The following is a 23114-nucleotide window of genomic DNA, read 5'->3' on the forward strand; positions in this document are numbered from 1 at the left end:
CTTTCACCTCTACCTCTTCTCAGCTGTGTGGCCTTGGGCCGGCAACTTAACCTCTCTGAGCTCCAGTCTCCTTCTCCATTAAATGGGGCTCGCAATGGCACCTATCCTTTAGAGTTGTCATTAGGATTAACTGAATTAAATTGTGGGAAGCACTGCAGTGTAGTGATGCAGGGTGTCAGTTCTGCAGCCAGGCAGACTGAGCTTGAACCTCCCTCCTAGTTAGCAGCTGTGTGACCTTGGCAGAGTTACTTAACCTCTCTGTGCCTCAGCCGTTTCCTCTGTGAAATGGGGGTAATAATGGGCTCCACCTCAGGGCCTTTGTGCCTGCTGTTCCCTTTGCTTAGGATGCTTTTCCTCTGCATACCTTCATATTCGTTCCCTCACTTCCTTCAAACGCCTCCGTATCACAGGAGTCTTCCCTGCCTACCTTCATAAAGTGTCACCAACCTGGTACTTTCTGTCCTCTGTATTAGTCTGTTTTCATGCTGCTGATAAAGACATACCCAAGACTGGGTAATTTATAAAGAAAAGGAGATTTAATGAATTCACAGTCCCACATGGCTGGGGAGGCCTCTCAATTATGGAGGTATGTGAAAGGCATGTCTTACATGGCAGGCGAAAGGAAAATGACAGCCAAGTGAAAGGAGTTTCCTCTTATGAAACCATCAGATCTTGTGAGACTTATTCACTACCACAAGAACAGTATGGGGGAACTGCCCCACGATTCAGTTGTTTCCCCCTGGGTCCCTCCCACAATATGTGGGAATTATGAGAGCTACCATTCAAGATGAGATTTGGGTGGGGACATAGCCAAACCATATCAGCTTCCTTTCTTCATTTTAATTTTCTTCTTCTTCTTCTTCTTCTTTTTCTTTTGAGACAGGGTCTTGCTCCGTTATCCAGGCTGGATTGCAGTGGTGCAGTCACAGCTCACTGCAGCCTCAACCTCCAGGCTCAGGTAGTCCTCCCACCTGAGCCTCCCAGGTAGCTAGGACTACAGGCGTGCACCACCATGCCTGGCTAATTTTTTTTTTTTGAGACAGAGCCTCATTCTGTCCCCTAAGTTGGAGTGCAGTGGCACAGTCTTGGCTCACTGCAACCTCCACCTCCCGGGTTCAAGCGATTCTCATGCCTCAGCTGCCTGAGTGGCTGGAATTACAGGTGCAGGCCCGGCTAATTTTTGTATTTTTAGTAGAGACGGGGTTTCACCATGTTGGCCAGGCTGGGCTCGAACTCCTGACTTCAAGTGATCCACCTGCCTTGGCCTCCCAAAGTGCTGGGATTACAGGCGTGAACCATCGCACCTGGCCTTTTTTTTTTTTATATGTTTGGTGGTTTTTTTTTTTTTTTTTTTTTTTTTTTGAGATGGAGTCTTGGTCTGTCGCCCAGGCTGGAGTGCAGTGGCACGATCTCGGCTCACTGCAACCTCTGCCTCCTGGATTCAAGCAATTCTCCTGCATCAGTCTCCCGAGTAGCTGGGATTACAGGCATGTACCACCATGCCTGGGTAATTTCTATATTGTTAGTAGAGATGGGGTTTCACCATGTTGGCCAGGCTGCTCTCAAACTCCTGATCTCAAGTGATCTGCCTGCCTCAGCCTCCCAGAGTGCTGGGATTACAGGTGTGAGCCACTGTGCCTGGTCTAATTGATTGAAATTTAAATTAAAATGGCTACCTATTGGAGAGTGGAGGCCTAGGGACTCAGTAAAAGCTTGTCAGTGAATGTTGAAAGATGATTAACTTCTTTTGCTTCTGTTTCTGCATCTGTTAAGGGTACATAAGAATAGCTCTCACCTCTTGGGTTGTCGTGAGGATTAAATTCACGGGAGGTGCTTTGAATGGCTCCTGGCATTGTATAATGAACGCCAGAGATTGGTTATTCTCTTTACCACAAAGCTCACAGTTGTGGATGAAGGGAGAGAGGGTGACCTGCTTCTTATCCCAGCTGCAGATTTTTCTGTCCCTCTGACCTGATAGCTCTTATCACCTCTTGGAATAGTGAAGAGGAAGGACCATTTCCTGGCATTTGCTGGCCCCATGGGATGTCAGGCCCTGGGAACCACTTTCATCTGCCATCCTGCCTCCGCCCTCCCGAGCTCCTCTGCTGCTGCTCTTGTGCAAGCCCCAGAAGGCAGGCGGGGCTCCTCAGCCAGCCTCAAAGAAGGAAGCAGCTGGGGAAGGTAGCAGACCCCCACCAACTGCATGTGGAGCCTGTCAGACCCCCCCAAGTCCTAAAACCTGAGAGAAATCTTCCAACTAGACTTTATCAGCCTTGGCATGGACTGGCCACAGAAGCGCGTTTTTGTTGCAGCTTCAGAGGCTGAGAAGTTGTTGCAGTTCAGCTGCAAGGTTAGCGGAACCCATGGGATCCAGGCTCGGCAGGGATTCAGATGCTGTCACAGGCCAGGGCAGTTACCTCAGGAAAGAACCGTGAAACTCCCAGGCCTCTGCACTGCTCGGCACTGATAGACCACACCAGCCCCCTGCAGGGGCTTTCCACATCGGTTTGGTTTAAACACATCAATGCCAACCACAAAACAAAAGGGAAAAAGGAAAGGAAAGAATGGAGGGTCTCCCCTGCCACTCTGTGAGAGTCAACATGGCTCCCCAGCCTCAGCGCAGGTGGCGTCGTAGCCAGGATAAGTCTCTGTTGGGGGCTGCCTGGCATTGTAGGATCTTCAGCAGCATCCCTGGCCTCTACACACGGGATGCCAGTGGCACCCTTGCCCGAGCCCCGCCAGTTCTTGACAGCCAAAAATGTCTCCAGACATACCCTGAGGGCAAAATCACCCCCAGCTGAGATCTCCTGGGTTAGAGACAGAAAGTTTCCAGAGCCCTGAAGCTGCTGCCTCCTGCCTCCCACTCTGTAGGTGGAAGGAGGCCTGGTTTGGAACAGCCCTGCCCTCGGTCACACTGCAAGTGACGTGTGGAGTCTGGGCTGAGACTTGGACCCCTGCCCAGTGCCTAGAGAGCCTGGAGATCCTTGACTCGTGAGCATGTCCTGCAGGGAAGTCAGGACCACCCCCACCTCTGTCCTCCCTGCCCTGCCCTGCTCACTGTGCGCTCACCTTCTCCACAGAGACCGTGATTACCACCTGAAGACCTACAAATCGGTGCTTCCCGGGAGCAAGCTGGTGGACTGGCTGCTGGCTCAGGTGAGGGCCTCCTCAGGGTTGTGTGACCAGTGTTCTGCTTTGTCCATCAGTGTGGGGCTTTTTGTTTTGTTTAAAAATTTTCTCTTATTGCTTTTAATTGTGGCAAACTGCACAGAACATAAAATTTACCATCTTGATCTTTTTTTTTTTTTTTTCTTGAGACAGAGTCTTGCTCTGGCACCCAGGCTGGAGTGCAGTAGTGCAGTCTTAGCTCACTGCAACCTCTGCCTCCCAGGTTCAAGCAATTCTCCTGCCTTAGCCTCCCAAGTAGCTAGTATTACAGGCGCACGCCACCACACCCAGCTGATTTTTGTAATTTTAGTAGAGGTGAGGTTTCACCATGTTGGCCAGGCTGGTCTCAAACTCCTGACCTCGTGATCTGCCCGCCTCGGCCTCCCAAAGTGCTGGGATTACAGGCATGAGCCACCACGCCTGGCCATCTTTATCATTTTTAAGTGGATAGTTCATTGGCATTAAATTCACTGATAATGTTGTACAACTGTCACCACCATCCATCCATGGACCTCTTTTAATCTTCCCAAACTGAAGTTCTGTTCCCATTCAACTCCCCACTACCCCTCCTCCAGTCCCGATGAGCACCATTCTACTTTCTGTCTCTATGAACTTGACTACTCTACCTCATAGCAGTGGAATTGTACGGTATTTATCCTTTTGTGCCTGGCTTATTTTACTTAGCATCCATCCTAAAGGCTCATCCATGTTGTAGCGTATGTTGGAATCTCCTTCCTTTTTAAGGTTGAATAATATTCCATTGATTGTGTGTTAGTCCATTTGTGCTGCTATAACAAAATACCTGAGACTGGGTAATTTATAAAGAACAGAAACTTCTCACAGTTTTGGAGGTTGGGAGTTCCAGACCAAGGTGCCGGCAGGTTCGGCGTCTGTCGAAGGCTGCCGTCTGTTTCCAAGATGCTGCCTTGCTGCTGTGTCCTCCTGTGGGGAAAGGGATAGGAGGGGCAGACTCCCTGTGTCACACCCACTTCTAAGGGATGCCTAATGCCCTCCTGACTCAGTCCCCTCCTGATGGCCATACCTCTCAATCCTGTGGTATTGGGGATCACATTTCAACATGAATTTTGGAAGGGACAAAAGCTTTCAAACCGTAGCAGTATGTCTGTACCACATTTTGTTTATCCATTCATCCCTCAATAGACCCAGGGGTTGCTTCCACGCTAGGGCTTTCTTTCAGTTTTAAAACTGGGTTGGTCTCGGGCAAACTAGGACAAGATGGTTTTATCCTGGTACCAAACTGGAGCTTCTTTTTGGAGTTTGCCAAGTTAATCCTTTCAAAAAAGTTCCCAGTGGGTAGGGGCTGACCAGAAGCTTAGAAAATCTATGCATCAATTTTGGTGCAATATCCCGAAGGTGTTTGCTCCATTCAGGTGCCACATACAGGCCTGTTGCCTATCTGTTCTCCTTTATTGCTCAGGATCATGGATGCTTACTCTGGATAAGGCCCCACCAGGCATTGTGCATTATCCTATTGGGTCCTCTAACCTACTTGCAGATGGGGAAGTGGGCCCAGAGAGGCTGAGTGCCTGGCCCAAGGGTGCACAGCTTCATAGTGGCGAAGCTGGGACTCACCCACTGTGCCTTGGTTCTGTGAATTTTTCAGGGAGTCCTCAAGAATATCCATTTGTGGTCTGTAAAAAGAACACATTGGCTCCCAAAGATGAGAAGAAACCTGTGAAATAAAAATGGATAAATGTTTAAACATCTACAGAGTGCAGCTTTATGTTGGCCTCATTAATTGTTAAATTAAACATTCATAAAAACTTCATTCGAAAACAATTTGCGGCCTGGATTTTCTCATGTTGCACAAATTCCCGATATGTGCTGATAAATCACAGCCAATTTTTAAAGTGAATGTTTTTCGGCACCAAATAACTTCAAAAGAAAGTTGAGAAACATCCTTGAAAATAAGTTGTCTAGCCCAAAGAATATATCAAATGTGAAATATGGGTGCATTTTAATATGTTTGCTATGATATGGGACCCTATGTCCTGGGAGGTCTTGAAATATCTGGATTTGAATTCCAATTTGCATATCTGTGAAGGGCAGAGCTGCTAACCATTGTACCACATTCCCCAGCCCTCCTGAGAATCACATGCAGTCAGCCCAGAACTCATGCTTTTATAGCCAGACAGATGTGGGTTCAAGTCCTAGCCTTGCTACTTCCTAGGTTAGTGACCTTGGACAAGTTGCTCAGCCTGTCCGGGCCTCAGTTGTAGAATGAAGCTAAAACCAATACCTTCCCCTTTGGATTGTTTTGAGGTTTCGATGAGATAATTGTGTAAAGTGCTTCGAATGGTAATTGCTCAATAAACGTAACTATTACTACGATTCCTCATCTCTTTCACAAAAGATTCAAGGTGGCCCAAGATTACATGCAATATAGAAGACTAAAGAAATTGTGCAAGGATTTGGGGACCACCAGACCAGTAAGACCAGGAAACAACAGAGGTGGGGGGCGGTTAGCAATCTGCACAGAGTCCCGCCTTCTGAATGTGCTACAAATAGGTAACGGGTGCCATGTGGGGGTTTCTTTTGTGGTTTAGGTGCTTCAGTCAGAGCCCAGAGGAGCCTGGGTTTCAGGGCTCTCAGAGCTGCCCACTTCTTACTGCTGTGGACGTTTCTGGGGCCTCATATTTGCCAAGCTCCTTCGGTGCCCAGAGCTGCCTGTTGGTGTCAAAGCATAGGGGAGGCATTGCTCCCGGGGTGAGTCCCACACCTAACTCAGGGTGGGTTGGCTCACAGAGACAACAGGATGTCGGGTCTGAGAGGTATTTGGAGATGGAAGAGACGGGCTGCACTGCTGTGGGAATGGCTGGGAATCAAGGATGAGCCCTGGGGTTTGGGTGCAGTAGGCCAATGGAAATATCGTTTGTGGAGATGGGAAGATGGGCAAGAGTGTGTGGGGAAAATGACTTTCTCCTCAGGCACGCGAAATGCCATGGGTCTTTCCAGCGGATGGGCGGGGGAGAGGGTGGGCTTTACACACACACCCAGACCTCAGGCAGCCCCCACTGCAGAGTCCGCTCCTTGTCAGCTTTTGGTGACATTTGACACAGGTTAGAAGAGAGTGTAGGGAAGTTAGACAAGCGAGCTCATTAGCTAACCTTTTTTTTTTTTTTTTTTTTGAGACGGAGTCTTGCTCTGTCACCCAGGCTGGAGTGCAGTGGCGCGATCTCGGCTCACTGCAATCTCCGCCTCCCGGGTTCACGCCATTCTTCTGCCTCAGCCTCTCCGAGTAGCTGGGACTACAGGCGCCCGCCACCACGCCCGGCTAATTTTTTGTATTTTTGGTAGAGACGGGGTTTCACCGTGGTCTCGATCTCCTGACCTCGTGATCCGCCCGCCTCGGCCTCCCAAAGTGCTGGGATTACAAGCGTGAGCCACCGCGCCCGGCCTTTTTTTTTTTTTTTTTAATTATTTTTGAGCACCTGCCGTGTATCGGGGCTGTTTTTGGTTCTAGAGACGTAGCAGGGAACGAGACAGACAAAAGCTGCTGTTCTCCCAGATCTTACGTTCTGGTGAGGATAGAAGATGTATTCCACTTATTCTTAATAAATAAGAATAAGTGGAATACATCACGTGCCTGCTGGTGCTAGGTGCAGTGTGGTGGAGGGGACGGTGTGGGAGCAGGGGCAGGGGATCCCCCCTTCACATGGGTGGGGTGGTGCAGTTTACACAGGGGGTCAGGGATGGCCATACTGAGCAGGGACATTTGAGCAGAGGGCTAAGGGAGGTGGGGAGTGAGCCCGGGCCACATCTGGGGAGCAGCAGCTCAGAGGCTCTTAGGCAGAGCGAGCCAGGTATGTCTGGGGCACAGAGAGGGGGCCAGGGCGGCTGGATGGAGTGAGAGGGGAGAGGAGTGGTAAGGAAGCCGCGTGGGCACACCATGCCAGGCCGTGTCCACCCCTAGAAGGGCCTGGACCACTGCAGGGCTCTGATCACAGGAGCAGTGCATGTGGCTTCAGTTCAGACAGACCCTCCGGCTCTGTGTGGAGACTTTAGGGGTGATGCTGGCAGCAGGGAGGGCAGGAGGAGGCAACACTAGAATTCCAGGCAGGGGAAGATGCTGGCTGAGAACAGGGTGGTGGGGGTGGCAGGAGAAGTGGTCGGATTCTGGATGTTTTGAAGGTGGACTTAATGGGTTGCTCATGGGTGAGCAGGGTGTTGGAGGTGAGAGACAGAAAGGAGCAGAGAATGACTCCAAAGCTTTTGGCTTGAGCTACCATTGACTGAGCTGGGAGGCTGTGAAAGAGGCCGGTGTGCAGGAGGCTCAGGTCTTCACCCTGGAACACTCCAGCATTAGAGACTGGAGGAGGAGGAACCAGTAAAAGCCACTTCCAGTGTTGGTGGCTGGTGCTGGGCATGCGGGGGGTTTTCTCGTGGCCAGTGCTGGCTGAGGAGTTGTGGGCTTGGCCAAAGGCCCCTTAGAGTAGCTTGCGTCACTGTCACTCTGTCCTGAGCCCCCCAACCCCAGGCACCCGCGTCTTGTTGCAAGTGGAGGCAGGGGGAGGATGTGGAGCAAAGGCTGTTGCCGACCATAGAATGTGTCCATCCACTTCGGCAGCCTCTCTGTGGCTTGGTCTGGTGTGGGGACACAGGGTGGGTAACTGGAACCGACGCAAGAGGATGACTTCCAGGAGATGGTTGGAAAGGCACCTGGCCTTCGGCTTGGGTCAGGGAAAGGGGAGGAGGGTGTACCCACATGGGTCTCTCTGTGCGGGAGAGATCGGTGACAAGGGTGTGACCTTGGAGCGTGGTTATAGCCCGTCTTGATTTCAGGAGTCACCCCCACCTTGTATCTTAGCAGGCAAGTGGGAAGAACACATAATTGTGTAGGGCAGGAGGGTATTTTTGCTTTGGACACGTCATTTCTAACTCTAGGTTATTCTACCCCTTAAAATAAAATGTTGATTGAATCCCTGCTGGATCAGTTACACATGCGTTTGGCTGCACATAACAGGAAACCTGACTTATTAGTAAGATATTCTTCTCTCACATAATTCATTATCTGGAGTTTGTGGTCCTAGAGCTCAACAATGCTGTCCGTACCCAGGCGTCTCCTGCCTTTCTGTTCTGCTATCCTCGTATCTTCTCGTGAGTTGCCTCACAGTCACAGTGTGGCAGCCATGGCGCCAGACATCACATCTGCACAGAACTATGGCCAAAGGCTGTCCCGTTGGAGAACATTTTTTCTGTCTGTGTGTTAGGGGAGGAAACTTCCTACAGTCCTCCCTTCCCCTGCATAGTCTTTTCCTTAGGTCTCATTGACCGGATGGGTCTGACATACACCCCTAAACCAGCCCCTGGGGAAGAGAACCAGAATTGCTGATAGTGGCTTATAATTCCTCGGGATTCATTTCTTGTGACTTCGAGAGGGGGCTTGCTAGGCACTATTCAGACAATCAGAGTTCTTTAAACTCTGAGGATGAGGTGGGCATTGGCCCTTGGAGAGACAACTTGTACTCTATGAGCTCCGGATTGGCTTGGTGCATTATCTTATTTAATCCTCAGAACAACTTGAGACAAATGCAGTTGTTCCCATTTTACTGATGAAGAAACTGAGGCTTGGGTTATGTGACTTGCCCCAGGGCACACAGCCATCAGGATCCTCTGTGTGTTTGTGTGTGGCAGGGGTTGTCCTGATACCTTCACAGTCAATAACAATCATAACGCTCTGTATTAATGATCGCTGATTGAGTCTGAGCAGAGACCACCTCTTAGGGGTGTCAGAGGCCTAGGAGAATCAAGGGCAAATCGGAGAATGAAATAAAAATATGGATGAGGAAAGGAAGCTCAGAGAGGTTAAGGGATTGCCCAAGGACGTGGCCAGGGCAGAGCGGGGCTTTGAACTGGGGGAAGCCAGCTCTGGAGTTCGCTCTCTTCACCTCTCCACTGGGTGATTTCTGGGTCTTTGTCACTTGGGCTCCAGGATGCCCCAGGCTGCGACTGTCACATGCAGGGCAGGGGGTCAGCAGGCTGAGCGGGAGAGCAGAGGCCAGGCCAAGGAGCCAGGTGTGGGGCGGGCACAGATCTGCATGCTCCCGTGCTGGCTCTGCAGAAATGCACCCGGAATGCCCGCCATGTGGACTCCTACGACCAGGCAGATGGCAGGTACTGATGGCAGCAGGGTTCTCAGTAGGGGCAGGGGCAGAGAGGGGTCGGGGTAGGAGAGGCGGGGGTCAGGCTGGCAGCTCTCTGAGGTACTGGGAGAAGAGACGCAGGAGAAATGGGAACAGGAAACTTGGCTGCAACCCTAAGCAACTAACCTCCCCTCTCAGCCTCAATTCCCCTCTCCATGGCATGGTGGCAGGGAGTGTCCAGCTCTGGGCAGTCTCCATTGTTACTGTGTAAGCTTGAGCAACTGTCAAGTCTGTCTGTGCCTCTGTTTCCTCCTCTGTCGAGTGGGGTTAATAAGAGTGATTGTCTCCAGGTCAACCATACAGTCTGAGTGAAATCCCGCAACTCGTTGTACATGGTGGGTCGGTGAGAGGCATCCTTGGGCATCTTTATGGGGTCTCGGAATTCATGGGTAAAGAGGCTGTCTGGGGTCCCGTGTAACTCACACCTCTTTCCCCCATTACACCGTTTCTCCATCCCACTTTGCCTCCTCCATCTTCATTCCTCAGTGGTTCTCTCCAGTGAAAAAATAACTAATCAGGAACAGCTGACATTTATCAAATGCTGCCTGTGTGCCAGGCTTTGGGCCGAGGGTATTGCACAGAGCGTCTCATTCAATCCTCACGAGAACTTGGTGGGATGGAGACACTCTCCTCACCACTTTAGAGAGACAGAGACTGAGACAGGGAGGTGAGTTCAGAATCAGTTTCCAAACTAGGTCCTCTCTTCTCTCTTCTTTCTGTCCCTTCTCCCCTCTCCCATCACATCCCTTTTCTTCCCTTCCTTCCACTTTTTGTGCCCCACCAAGTACTAGACTTTGAATTTTGATGTGGGATGATGAGGTGAACATGGCAGGCAGCGTCTCTGCCCTCATGGAGCTTACACCCGGTGGACAGCAGACCTTAAGCAAAATGTATACATAGGTGAGTTAATTTCAGACTGGGACAGGGTGGCACAGATGCCTTGCAGGGTAGAGTGTGTGTGACCAGTGAGCGTTTATTGAGAGGACGGGTGGAGGAATGTTTGGGGGGCTACTTTCGGGTAGTTAAGGATGGGACTCTCTGAGGAGGTGGCATGGCCCTGAGACCTGCAAAGCCGGGGCAGGGCATTCCAGATGTGCAGGAAAGGACAAGTGCAAAGGCCTTAAGGTGTGCAGAGGGCACCTGGGGGTGGGCGGGCAGGTAGGGGGGTCAAGGCAGGGAAGCATGGCGGAGGAGGCTGCAGGGGTCTCGTGTGCGGCGGCTTCCTCTGGGAGGGGAGAAATTGCATCCTGAGAGGGCTGCAGGGAGGTGGCAGGGCTTCCTGTTCAGGTGGCACATCCGGACCTTGTGTATCACTATTGACCTGAGAGTCCCTGCTGGCCTAGCTTTAGGAGCTCCAGGACCCTGTGGGGAGGCTGGGACTGTGAGCGCCTCAGAAGGCCAGGTGGCTCCAGCTGCCTGCCGGGCCTCCCGTCTGCAGAGCTAGGGCCTGCTGCCATTGGGCCCTGCTGGCCCCCCCACCGCCGGCCCCTCATGGCACGGGGGCAGCTGCTCTGGATATGGCTTCTCATCGCCACCTCCCCTGGCAGGGGTCCCAACCCACAGGCCCTCCAGCCACTGGCTTGGGGTCCCGTGGGAGAAATGTGTCTTTATGGAGTCAGCCAGGGCAGGCAGTGTGGTGAAATGCCAAGGCCAGAGGCTCTGCCCCAGGCCTTCTGCCCAGGGCCGAGTCCTGCTGCCTCTGAATAGCACCCCTGTCTCCTCTGGTTGGAAAATCCCCTCTGGCTATGGACGGGAGGGGACAGGCGGGGCCTCCCAGGGCTCCTCATTCTGGGAGGCGTTTCAGTGAGACGAGGTGGTGCCTGTGGCTGTCTCTTTGGAGTTCAAGTTCATTGACCTGGCTGCGAGCTCCTACACGATCTGGCCCCTGCTGACCACTCCTTTATTAAATCGGCAGACAGCTATTGAGCAGGGACTCTAGGTCAGCCCCGTTCCCAGCACTTAGGATTGAGCGGGGACACAGCAGTGCCGGCTCCTGGCCTCCACGGGCCTGACTCAGCTTGTCCTCCTCTGGCCGGCCGTGCTGCCTTCTTGTTCCTCTGCACTCCAAGCTTCTGCCCATTTCCAGACCTTTGCCCCTGCTGTTTCTTCTGCTTGACAGTCCCTCCCACCTGCACATACGTGTGAACACACACACACACGTCACACACTTGGCCTGGATGTATTGAGTGTATTTGGGTTGTAAGCAACAGAAACAGGCCCTGGCTAATTGAAGGGGGAATAAAAAAGATGACTCATTGAAGGGAGGTGGGGCACTCAGAAAGTCAGGGCAGGCCTAGGAGGCCTTAGGAAGAACTGGCACCGGGAAATGCTGAGATGCTAGCACATGGGGGCTCTGTCCAGCACACCGCTGCAGGGGACAATCAGCGCTGCTGTTCCTTGTCCTTGGGGTCCTCCACTCAAGTGTCTTGTTCCTGGGGCAGGGAGCATCCCTTTGGCCTCAGCCTGACCCAGGAGGGCTGCAAACTTTGATCGACTTCCCCGCCAAGTTGATATCCCACCTGGGAGAGTTGGCCCCAGAGGCCAAACCCGCAGGGCCCAGCACACGGGCTGTGCCTGTTCATTCTTCATGTTTCGGGTTGGATGTCCCTTCCTTGGGGAAGTCCTTAGATGAGTCACATTGCCTTGGTTCAAATTGTGTCAGCTTGGAATATTTTCATTTGCCAGGATAACAAACCCAGCTGAACAGTGGCTTCCAGAGATGCCACCTATCAAGAAGCATGGAGCTAGGTGGTTCCAGGGCTGGTTTATAGGCTCAGTAGCAGACAGAAGAATCTTCCATTCTTCACCCCACCATCCTGAGCATCACTTCCTCACATGACTTTATCCCAGGCAGAGAGGAGTGGTGGTGCTTTTCCCTTTTACCTGGGGGGAAGGTGTTTTTCAGAAGCCCCTGGTAGGCTTCCCCAGTTGTCGTCTTAGCTCTTGCTTGGTCAGTTAGCAATTGAACTTGATTTCTAGTACTAGAGACACAATTATGGAAGCTGAGCCAAATTAGGGTTTGTGTTTCTGTAGCATGAGAGAAGTCCAGAGGTGGGTGGTTCAGAGCTGCTGGAGTGTCTCCTGATATCTTTGGGGACCATACTCTCTGTGTCTTTCTGCTCTGCCTTCCTTAGTGTGTTTCCAGCCATGAGGGCACCTTGTAGTCTGAAGTGACTGTAAGAGTGCCAGCCATCACATCTTTGTTCCAGGCAGGAGGAAGAGAAAGAAAGGGCCAGGGACAAGGGGTTTTGCCAGAGCATCCCACCAGTGATTTCTGCTTATAGCTCATTGGCCACCTGTAGCTGCAAGGGAGGCTGGAGATGGATGAGGGCTTCTTGACCAGGCAGGAATGGGAAAGGTATTGCTAGGCAACCAACATTGTCTGCCACTTAAAATCTCCATTTTTTCTTTGCGGTGTTGGTCACAGTACAATAAAATAGTCTTGTTTGGAGTTTATTAATAATAATCACAAATGGGGCCAGGCGTGGTGGCGCACAGCTGTAATCCCAGCACTTTGGGAGGCCGAGACGGGCGGATCACGAGGTCAGGAGATGGAGACCATCCTGGTTAACACGGTGAAACCCCATCTCTACTAAAAATACAAAAAATTAGCCGGGCATGGTGGCAGGCGCCTGTAGTCCTAGCTACTCGGGAGGCTGAGGCAGGAGAATGGCCTGAACCCAGGAGGTGGAGCTTGCAGTAAGCCGAGATCGCGCCACTGCACTCCAGCCTGGGCGATAGAGTGAGACTCTGTCTCAAAAAAATAATAATAATAAATAACAATCACAAACATGTTTTGAGGTTACTGCAGTAAACAAAACACAACCCCTGGCCCTCGTGGAGCCTCCCTTCTTGGGTGGTTGTGGGCTTCTCGCTGGCCATGCACGGCCTCTCGGATGCTGCCCACCTAACACCCTCCCCTTCTTGTTCCATTCCAGGGAGACTGCCAGACTCGGGAGGAGGCGGTGGCGCTTGGCGTGGGTCTGTGCAACAATGGCTTCATGCACCACGGTAACCACCCCCACCTGCAGCCCAGCCCCTGGGACCTTGCTCCCTGGAGCTGATGGTTTGGGGTAGTATGGGAGGACTGAAGCCAGGTCTGTGGCTCTCTAGACCCCTGGGGGTTTGGAGTGGCTCACGAATCCCACCTCCCTCCACTTTCCGTTCTGAACCTGTTGAGAAATGGTTTCTGGTGTCCACTGGGGACCAAAATGGCTGGAAGGACATGGGCTAGATTTGAAGTCCAACCCATGGGTTTCCTGTGCCCTTCTTCCTGGGTGGGATGTGGCCTTCCAGGGTAGGCAGTCAGGCCAGATGAGGCAGGCCTGGCCCGAAGGCCTCTGTCGGGAAGGAAGAGCTGTGCCCTGTGGGACAGTGGGCAGGTAGGTTGTGAATGTGAGAGGCAGGAAGCCCTTCCTGGGATGTCTGCCTCTTTCCCCGGCCTCCTCCCTCAGATAAGTAGCTTTTCTTTCCACTGGGAGAGAGGCAGATATTGGGGGGTGAGTTCTGAGATGTTCCTGAGGGAGGAAGATGGCAAGAAGGAGGACGAAGTGGCTCCATGGACACCGGTTTAAATTACAACAAAAGTTAGTGTTCTGTATGCCTGGGCTCTTTCTAGACACTTCACATATATGTATTAGTTTAATACTTACAGCAGCCCTTTGATGTGGGTATTAACATCGTCCCCATTTTATAGATGAGGGGATAGAAGCTCAGATAGTCAAGAAACTTTCTCAAGTTACACGGCAAGTAGAAGCCGGGATTAGAACACAGGCCATCTGGAGTCAGAATTAGAATTCAGGCCGTCTGGGGCCGGGATTAGAATTCAGGCGGTCTGGAGCCGGGATTAGAATTCAGGCCGTCTGGAGTCAGGATTAGAATTCAGGCCGTCTGGAGTCGGGATTAGAATTCAGGCCGTTTGGGGCCAGGATTAGAATTCAGGCTGTCTGGAGTCGGGATTAGAATTCAGGCGGTCTGGAGCCGGGATTAGAATTCAGGCTGTCTGGAGCCGGGATTAGAATTCAGGCCGTCTGGAACCGGGATTAGAACCCAGGTCGTGTGGGTTTAGAGGCTACATATTCAACTACTGTGCTATGTAGCTTCTCCCCTTGAGGGCCCCAGGGGATCCCTGAGTCTCCTGTCCTTTCAGCAGGACAGGTAAACCTTTAACCCCTGCCAAGGTGCCATTTTCCTGTTTCTAGAACATTCCTCAGAGCCTTTGCACTTGCAGTTTCCCTTGCCAGGGTGCTCTGCCTGCCTCATCCCTGCAGGTAACTCAGTGTTTCTGCTCAGTTGACCCCTCCCCAGTGAGGGCCTCCCCACAACCCCAGCTAAAATAGCTCCTCCCCATCATCACTCTGCTCCTAGCTCGGATTCCCTTTTTTTTTTTTTTCAGACAGAGTCTTGCTCTGTCGCCCAGGCTGGAGTGCAGTGGCACAATCTCGCCTCACTGCAAGCTCCACCTCCCGGGTTCACGCCATTCTCCTGCCTCAGCCTCCCGAGTAGCTGGGACTACAGGCACCTGCCACCACACCCAGCTAATTTTTTGTATTTTTTAGTAGAGCTGGGGTTTCACCGTGTTAGCCAGGATGGTCTCGATCTCCTGACCTTGTGATCTGCCTGCCTCGGACTCCCAAAGTGCTGGGATTACAGGCGTGAGCCACCGCTCCCGGCCGGATTCTCTTTTTTTTAAGGGGCTGTTCTCTCCCTGTTAGGCGGATCCCATCCCTCCTTTCTGTCTTTGTTCATTCTGACATCACGTGTGGCGTCTTTGGTGTTCCAGGCACCGTACCAGGCTCTGGGAGCAGAGTGATGACCAGGACAGATAACAGTCCCATGTGTGTGTGTGTGTGCATGCACACTTGTATGTGTGTGCACGCATGTGCATGTGGTGTGTGCAGGGGAAGGAAGCAGGGATGCCAGCGAGGAGGTGGTCATGATAGTCCAGGGGAAGGAGGATATGGCTGGGCCCTGGTGGTTGCAAGGGGTTAGAAGTGGTCAGATTCAGAAAACCCTGAGCCACAGGAAGGCCTTTTGGCTATTTCTCCTTTCTGATGTTGGCTTTTTCAGTTCTAACTCAGAGATCTGCAAACTCCATCACAGCTGCTTAACTCTAGCTATGCCTTTGTAGCACAAAAGCAGCTACAGAGAGTATGTAAACAAATGGGCATGGTTATGTGCCAATAAAACTTTATTTAGAAAAGCAGGTGGTGGGCCATAGTTTGTTTTTTGAGACGAAGTCTCACTTTTGTCACCCAGGCTGGAGTGCAGTGGCGTGATCTCGGCTCACCGCAACCTCCGCCTCCTAGGTTCAAGTGATTCTCCTGCCTCAGCCTCCTGAGTAGCTAGGATTACAGGCGCCCACCACCACACCCAGCCGGGCCATAGTTTGTTGAGCCCTGGTCGGCCTGCTGGATTTGCGGTTCCCTTGGCAGAGTGAGCCGTGTGCTGGAGAGCTGGGAGGCCTTTGGGTCTATCCCCTGCCTTGTGACCAGTAGGTCCCTGACTCAGCTGACTCCTGATAGGCCCGTGCGCCTCTCTGGGCCTCAGTTTCTCCAGTTTTCCATTGGAGGCCTTGCATTCCTCTCCTGTGCGCTCAGCATGCCCAGAGTTCTGTGGGAATAGGACTCACTCTTTAGCTTCCAGTTTCCCCAGCTGAGGTGGGCAGGTAAGGGCCAGTCTGGATGGCCGAGGGCATTTTCACGCATCTACCTCATCTCACCAAAGTCCTTCATTCCCAGAAGCTGCTCTGTTTCCCTCGGGGCCCTCGGACAGCCCTGAGCCTCCCGCCAGTCAGCTGGGCACAACCTCTCATTTGTGGGTGAGGGTAATTAGGGGTCCTCCCCAGCTGCTATTCCAGGAAGGCTGCTGGCTGTGGACATTCTGCTGGGCGGTGACTCCGAGGCAATCCTGATGTCCTCAAGGCCTCTCAGGGAGAGAAATTGCAGGGCGTGACCCTGCTCCTCTGTTCCCTGCCACGAACTCAAAAATAGGCTAAAATAGGAAAGGGCCAATTCCAGGGTTGTGGCTGCAGCAAAATACAGGGTGAGGTGCAGGATAGGCGATGGGGAGGGGCCTCTGGCACCTTTTGAGGCACCTCAAACTGGGGCCGAACTGAGCCTACAGACACTAAGGTATTCCCACCTTGGGGCTGGCCTGGGGTCCAGCCCTCTTGCTTTAGGCACATATGGGGAAACTGAGGCTTGCCATTTAATCCCCACAGCCACCCCAGCATGTTGGTCCTGTTATTATTCTTGTAGACGAGGAAACTGAGTCTTGGAGAGGCTAAAGGGCATGAAGACAGGAAGGGGCTGAGCAGGGATTTGAACCCAGATCTGAGAGTATCCTATAAAGCCAGACCAGCAGCCTCGAGGGAAAGGTATTGAGGTCGGTAGCTCGCTTGGCTGAGCTCGTGGACTTGAGGGATTCCACACTGTTTTCCACAAATATTTTGGCCAATATGCAACATTGCAATTCTTCCTCCCACTCCTGGAATCTTCTAACTTAATGTTTATAGTGGAGTCAAAGCCAGTGGCCCCCTGGGGCCTGGCTCCCCAGCTCTGGGGAAGGTGGCAATTTGTGTGTCTGTTTTCTCAAAAAGGTAATGGGGTGGCCTGAGAAAGGGGCTGAAAACAGGTAGAGTTCCAGGTGGAATGTCCTGGAAAACTAAGGAGAAAGAAAGAAACGCCCCCGGCTGCTTTCCACTGAGTCACCACATTCAGAAAAAGCCTCTGTCTTCAGGGACAAGGGGGATGTCTCATGGCTAAGGCAGCTGGTTTCCCTTGTTTCAGGCACCCACTGGCCTCCGACAGCTGCCTTTACCTCTCCGAGCCTTGATTTCCACCTTTGTGCACTGTTTATACTCAGCCCTGCCTCATCTAATGGGCCTACTTGGGCAGTGTGGGGAGAGGAGGAGAGGAAGGAGGCTCGCTGAGGGCCCTTCTGCTGCCTGCTGCCTGCTGGCTCTGTGACCTAGGGGCCTGAGTCTTAGTCTCCCCATCTATGAAAGGGGCATAGCAAATCCTTATCCAAGGAGTGGATGAACTTAGCATGCCTCCCCAGTGTGCCTGACACTGGGAGGTGCCCGGTTAAGTTGTAAGTTACAGGGATCAGATCACCAATTGGTTGATACTGGTTATTTTTATTCATTTTCCTGGCTCGTCCTAGAAAGGGGTCAGTGTGTGTGTGTGTGTGTGTGTGTATATATATACACACACACACACATTATATATATTATATATATTATATACATACTATATATTTTATGTGTATATATATATATTTTTTGAGATGGAGTTTCGCACTTGTTGCTCATGGTGGAGTGCAATGGCGTGATCTCAGCTCACTGCAACCTCCACCTCCGGGGTTCAAGCAATTCTCCTGCCTCAGCCTCGTGAGTAGCTGGGATTACAGGCATGCGCCACCATGCCCAGCTAATTTTGTATTTTTAGTAGAGACAGGGTTTCTCCATGTTGTCTCAGGGTGGTCTGGGACTCCTAACCTTGGGTAATCTGCCTGCCTCGACCTCTCAAAGTGCTGGGATTACAGGCGGAGCCACCGCCCCTGGCCGGGGTCAGTATATTTTTTTTTGTAAAGGGCCACTTAGTAACAATTTAGGCTTTGTGGGCTATACAGCTTCTGTCACAGTATCCAACTTTGTCCTTGTGGCTCAAAAGCAGCTGCAGATAATACAAGTACAAATACAAATGGCTGTAGCTGTGTGCCAATAAAACTTTATTCATAAGATCAGGTAGTGGAGCAGATTTGGCCTCCGGGGACTGAGTTTGCCAACTTTTGATCTAAAGTGTCTCAGCATCATTTCATTCTGAAATGATAATCACAAATTACTGCTCATTGGAGTTTGCTTGTGTTAATTGACTGTTCATATCCTTTGCCCATTTGTCTGTGAGCTTCTGAGCTTTTTCTAGTCGATTTGTTAGAGGTTTTTATATTCTAGATATTTATTCCTGTTGGTTTTGGACACTATAGTTATCTTCACATCTGCCACCTACGTATGGAGTTGTTATCGAATGGAGGTCCTTAATTTTAGTCTAGTACAAGAGGGTCTTATACACAGACTCCTTTTCTTCTGTAGGACAAAGATGTCATCCTATATTTAGTTTTGTTAGCTTTGGTTTTACTGTTCATACGTAGGTCTTTAATCCATTAGTTTATTGTTGTATATGGTGTGAGGTAGGGATTCAATTTCCCCCCCACCCCAGCCCCCGGACAAGTCAGTTTTCCATGCACCATCTGCAGAATACTCTGTGATCATATATCATCATCATAGACTAAGTTCTTGCAAACACTTAGTCCTCTTATGTGATTTCTATTCCCTTCTGCTGGTTATTGATCTGTTTCTACTGCATTTCCACACTGTGTGTATTACTATGGCTTTGTAACATATTAATGTCTTTTTATAGCAGGTGAGGCAAGTTCAGACTTTTCAAGAGAAGTCAGAAAGCCAGATCGCTTTGTGAAATATCCTAATATGTTAGTGTTGGCATATGATTCCATTTTAATAGAATAGTGTTTGCCAAACCAAACGTGTCCATGGCCTAGTTCCAGCCTGTGCCTGCCAGTTGGCAAACATGGCTGAAACTTTCCCATGTGAATCTGACCACTGAGTGCACATCTGTGGATCTGCAGTGCTGGAGAAGAGCGAGTTCCGGGATGAGTCCCAGTACTTCCGCTTTCATGCTGATGAGGAGATGGAGGGGACCAGCAGCAAGAACAAACAGCTTCGCAACGACTTCAAGCTGGTGGAGAACATTCTGGCCAAGCGCCTGCTGGTAGGAGCACAGCTGAGCTGCTGTCCCTTCCTTGCCAGAGCCCCCTACAGGCATGGGAGCTGGGCGACCTTCCGGCTATGCACAGAGAAGGGGGCTCAGCTTGGAGTACCAGAATAGGTGGATTCTAGGTGGTAGGGGGCAACTCTGCCAAGAGGTCAGGTTGCATCACTGGCTGAGACTACCCTCCTAACAAAAGAGATTGGGCTTGCAGGTCTCCCTTTCTGTTCCCTTGCCTCTCCTGTCCCCTCCCCGTACACTGTATAGAGAGGTTGGCCTCCTGAAGCAACTCATCCTGCATATCCCACAGCAGCCCCCATCTTAACGCGTGGCCTGCAGCAGGCAGTCAAGACAGAGGCTCAGAGGTTAGGTTTCTGGTCACTGCCAGGGTTGAAGCTGAAGCCTGACTCATATGAAGACGGCTCCATTAACTTCTCTCCCGTAGTACTGCAGGGACTGCTGTTCCCTCTGATTTCACTCCTCTCACTGTAAAGTCCCCCAGTGCTTCCCGTCACACTTAGGATAAAATTAAACCTCTCAGTCCCCTCCCCTCCCCTTCCCTCTTTCCCTCCCTTCCTCCTTCCTTCCTCTCTCTTCTTTCTTTTCTCTTTTCTTTTCTTCTTTCTCTCTCTCTCATGCCTGCCCTTCCTTCCTTTTCTTTCTCCCCTCCCCTTTCTTTCTTCCCTCCCCTCCCCTCCATTCCCATCTCTCCCCTCCCTTCCCCTTTCTCCCCTCCCCTCTCTCCTCTCTCCTCTCCTCCGCCTCCTCAGTGGCTAGAACAACAGGCCTGCGCCACCACACCCAGCTAATTTTTGTATTTTTTATAAAGACAGGGTTTTGCTATGTTGCCCAGGCTGGTCTTGAACTCCTGGGATCAAGCGATCAACCTGTCTCGGCCTCCCAAAGTGCTGGGATTACAAGTGTGAGCCATTGTGCCTGACCTTCTGATCTCTTTTCTTATCCTCCAGTGCCTTGGGGTCTCCCTCAGGACCTTTGTACGTGCTGTGCCTGCTGCCTGGAGCATGTTCCTCCACTCTTTATGAAGTTTTGTTTTTCATTTTGTTCAGGCCTCAGCTCTGATAGCACCTTCTCTGCCCCCTTGCCGTGCCCTATCCCATTAAGTGCTTTAATTCCAACTATGTACACTCCCTGCATCACATCCTGTATTTCTTTGTTTATTCATTTATAGTCGGCCTCCCGCACTAAGCAGGGCTGGGCTTGTTTGTCTTGTTCTAGATGGTGTCTCCAGCCCCCATGAGAACTGCCTGGCCCGTGTGATGGGCAGCATCTCAGTCAATGTCTGTTGACCGAATGAGTGCCTTTCCCTGTATGCCCCGCACTGGGGAACCCCCAGACCTGTTTCTAGCATGCCTGCCATCCTGCCCTGGGGTGGGACCGCTCCTCCCTAAACTCCCTGACTCCACGTTCTTGGTGGCTGGACACCTTTGGATCCGTGTGATTGGTTAAGCCAGTGGCAGGCACAGAGTGAGCACCGGCTCTGTGCCAGGTGCTATTTGTGTTTTGCTCTGTCTCGCCGGCCTGGATCCGGCCACTTCCCTACTAGACCTGGGATGAGGTCATGGTCCTGTGGGGGCTGTGATGGGACTGGCCACAGGCCCACCTCACTCCCTGACCGGGTTCTTTCTGCCCTGGGCCCCCAGATCCTGCCCCAGGAGGAGGACTATGGCTTCGACATCGAGGAGAAGAACAAGGCTGTGGTGGTGAAGTCCGTTCAGAGGGGCTCGCTGGCCGAGGTGAGGCCCTCAGGGGAGCTGGCAGGGACTGTGTGCAGGTGGCAGAGCGGGGTGTATCTCTTCACCCTCCTTGAGGCAGCCCAGCCCAGGAGATTCTGGAATGATCGCTGACTCCTCTTCTTTCATTGCCCACGTGGAGAAACTGAGTCCAGGACCCACTGTCCTCAGTGGCTGTAGGAGCTGGGAGTGAGTGCAGAGTCCCGGGGCTCTGCTCCTGGTGTGTTCCACCACTGCCCTCTGCTGGACACTGTGGGGGGAGGTACGGGAAAAAAAGCAGGTGTCTCAGTTTTCTGCAACCAGTCACAGTGACTTGAATAAGATAAGCTCATTGCTGTCTGATGCAAAGCCTACAGGAGGATAAGTTAGGAGAGTGAGGGTGTGGCTGGCCGAGGATTCAGCCCTGGGGCCTTCTGGCTTCTCCTGGGGCATGTGGAGGTGGGTGGGGGAGATGAACCTGCTGTGCTGGCTGGAGTCTGGCTTGCCCTTGTGGCAATTAGGAATGCTTTGGGCTGCAAGTAGCCACATACCCATGGCCGGAGCGGCTAGGTTGACCTTGCCAGTGTTGTGAGCGATTGGAAGGAGGCAGTTGTGAATCTTGGTTCAGGTCAGCAGGTCTTCATCTTTCTTGGCCAGGCCCCCACAGACACAAGGTGGCCACCCCGGTGTGACCCTCATGTCCCTACACAACAGGGTCAGGCCCCAGCAGAGTCTCCCCTCAGGAGGAATACCTTTCCCAGCTGCCCTCCCATGAGCTTCCCTTTGTGGCTCATGAGGCAGAACCAGGTCCCTTGTGCCCCTCAACTGCTTACCACAGACAGCACACAGTCACCCAGTCCTGCCGGGTCCCTTGGGCCAGCACCCTTCTGCCGAACACATTTGAGCTTCCTTGGTGAGGAGGGAAGGAGCTTAGTAACCAGTGTGCACGTCTGTCCCCTGCTGCCCCTGCCCAGATGGCCGGCCTGCAGGTGGGGAGGAAGATCTACTCCATCAATGAGGACCTGGTGTTCCTGCGGCCCTTTTCGGAGGTGGAGTCCATCCTCAACCAGTCCTTCTGCTCCCGCCGCCCTCTGCGCCTCCTGGTGGCCACCAAGGCCAAAGAGTGAGTGTCCCAGGGCAGGGTGTCCTGCAGCCCTGCCTCTCAGGCTGAGTGGTGGCTGAGGGCTGGGGCGGCATGAACTGTCCTGGTCTCCCGTGGCTGGGACCCATTGCCGGAGGCACATGACACAAGCTGGACCTTCATTCATTCGGCAGATGTTTACAGAGTGCCACTCTGTGCTTGGTGGCAGTTTGGGCTCTGGGAATCCAGCCACGTGGGGACCCATCCTGTTCCTACCATTCATAGATCTCAGATCTAGTTGGGGGAGGGAGCAGGAGACAGACGATGTGCAGATACAGAAGTAAGACACACACTGAGCCGGTGCTGGTGAGCGTGGCACAGACAAGTTTCTATAAACCCGGGAAAGGGGCCAGAGTGTGCAGAGGGATGGCTGTCAGGGAGATGTCACTGTGAGTCGGGGTGAAGACCCGAAGCAGATGAGGGGGGAGTCAAGGGGATTTCTGGAGGAAGAGGGCTCCAGGCAGGGGAAGCAGCCAGGGCAAAGGCCCTGAAGTGGGACCGTGTCTGGTGCATTGGAAGAGCAGATGGAAGCTGATGGGGCTGGAGCAGTGAGTGAGAGGGAGGGCTGGGTAGTGAGGTCTGTGGGGTAACGGGTTCCAGGCCCTGGAGGCCCCTGGCAGGGACCCATGGGGAGCCACTGGAAGCTTCTGATCGAAGTCCTGTGGCTGCAAGTGGAGCTCAGATGGTCAGGGGCGAAGGTGGCACTGGGGGGAGCTGAGGAGGTGGTGGCTCAGCAGAGTGCAAGAGCAGGGGATGGGAGGAGCAGACCCATGCTAGGGGTAGGTACCGGGAAGCAAAGCATTTTCTCTTTGAAAAATTATGCATCTGGTTTTTCACTTTTCCCTTTTATTTAACACAGATCTTCTCTTGACAGGAGGGGTGGAAAGTTTTAAATATGATTATTTCAGTAAAAAGGCGAGCTGACTTAGGGAAAATGTGGTTGATCGATGGGTTGGTATGTGGAAGTGGCAGAAAGCACCAAGGTGGAATGTGTCTGCTGAAAGCTGTGGAAACACCTGGGTTTGAGAGCAGGCTCCCAGCTCGGCTTTATCTGAAGGGGGGAATGGGAGGGACGATTGTGCAGCACAGGGTTGGAGACATGGCCTAGACGGGGATGTGGGCA

The 23114-nt window shown here is 52.2% G+C and overlaps 1 protein-coding gene across 4 annotated transcripts in view; it reads left to right on the plus strand.

Annotated features, from left to right (window-relative positions):
* PREX1 (phosphatidylinositol-3,4,5-trisphosphate dependent Rac exchange factor 1) overlaps positions 1-23114 on the plus strand; it is a 204021-nt gene that overhangs the window by 149320 nt on the left and 31587 nt on the right. For all 4 annotated transcript variants that reach the window (XM_055266151.2, XM_063633310.1, XM_055266152.2 and 1 more), the window contains exons 14-18: positions 3081-3156; positions 13271-13343; positions 18981-19123; positions 20782-20874; positions 21825-21973. In XM_055266151.2, the coding sequence (XP_055122126.1) occupies positions 3081-3156; positions 13271-13343; positions 18981-19123; positions 20782-20874; positions 21825-21973 (534 nt within the window). The remainder of the gene's footprint in view (positions 1-3080; positions 3157-13270; positions 13344-18980; positions 19124-20781; positions 20875-21824; positions 21974-23114) is intronic.

Source organism: Symphalangus syndactylus, chromosome 24 (genome assembly GCF_028878055.3).
Source record: "Symphalangus syndactylus isolate Jambi chromosome 24, NHGRI_mSymSyn1-v2.1_pri, whole genome shotgun sequence".
Lineage (NCBI taxonomy): Eukaryota > Metazoa > Chordata > Mammalia > Primates > Hylobatidae > Symphalangus > Symphalangus syndactylus.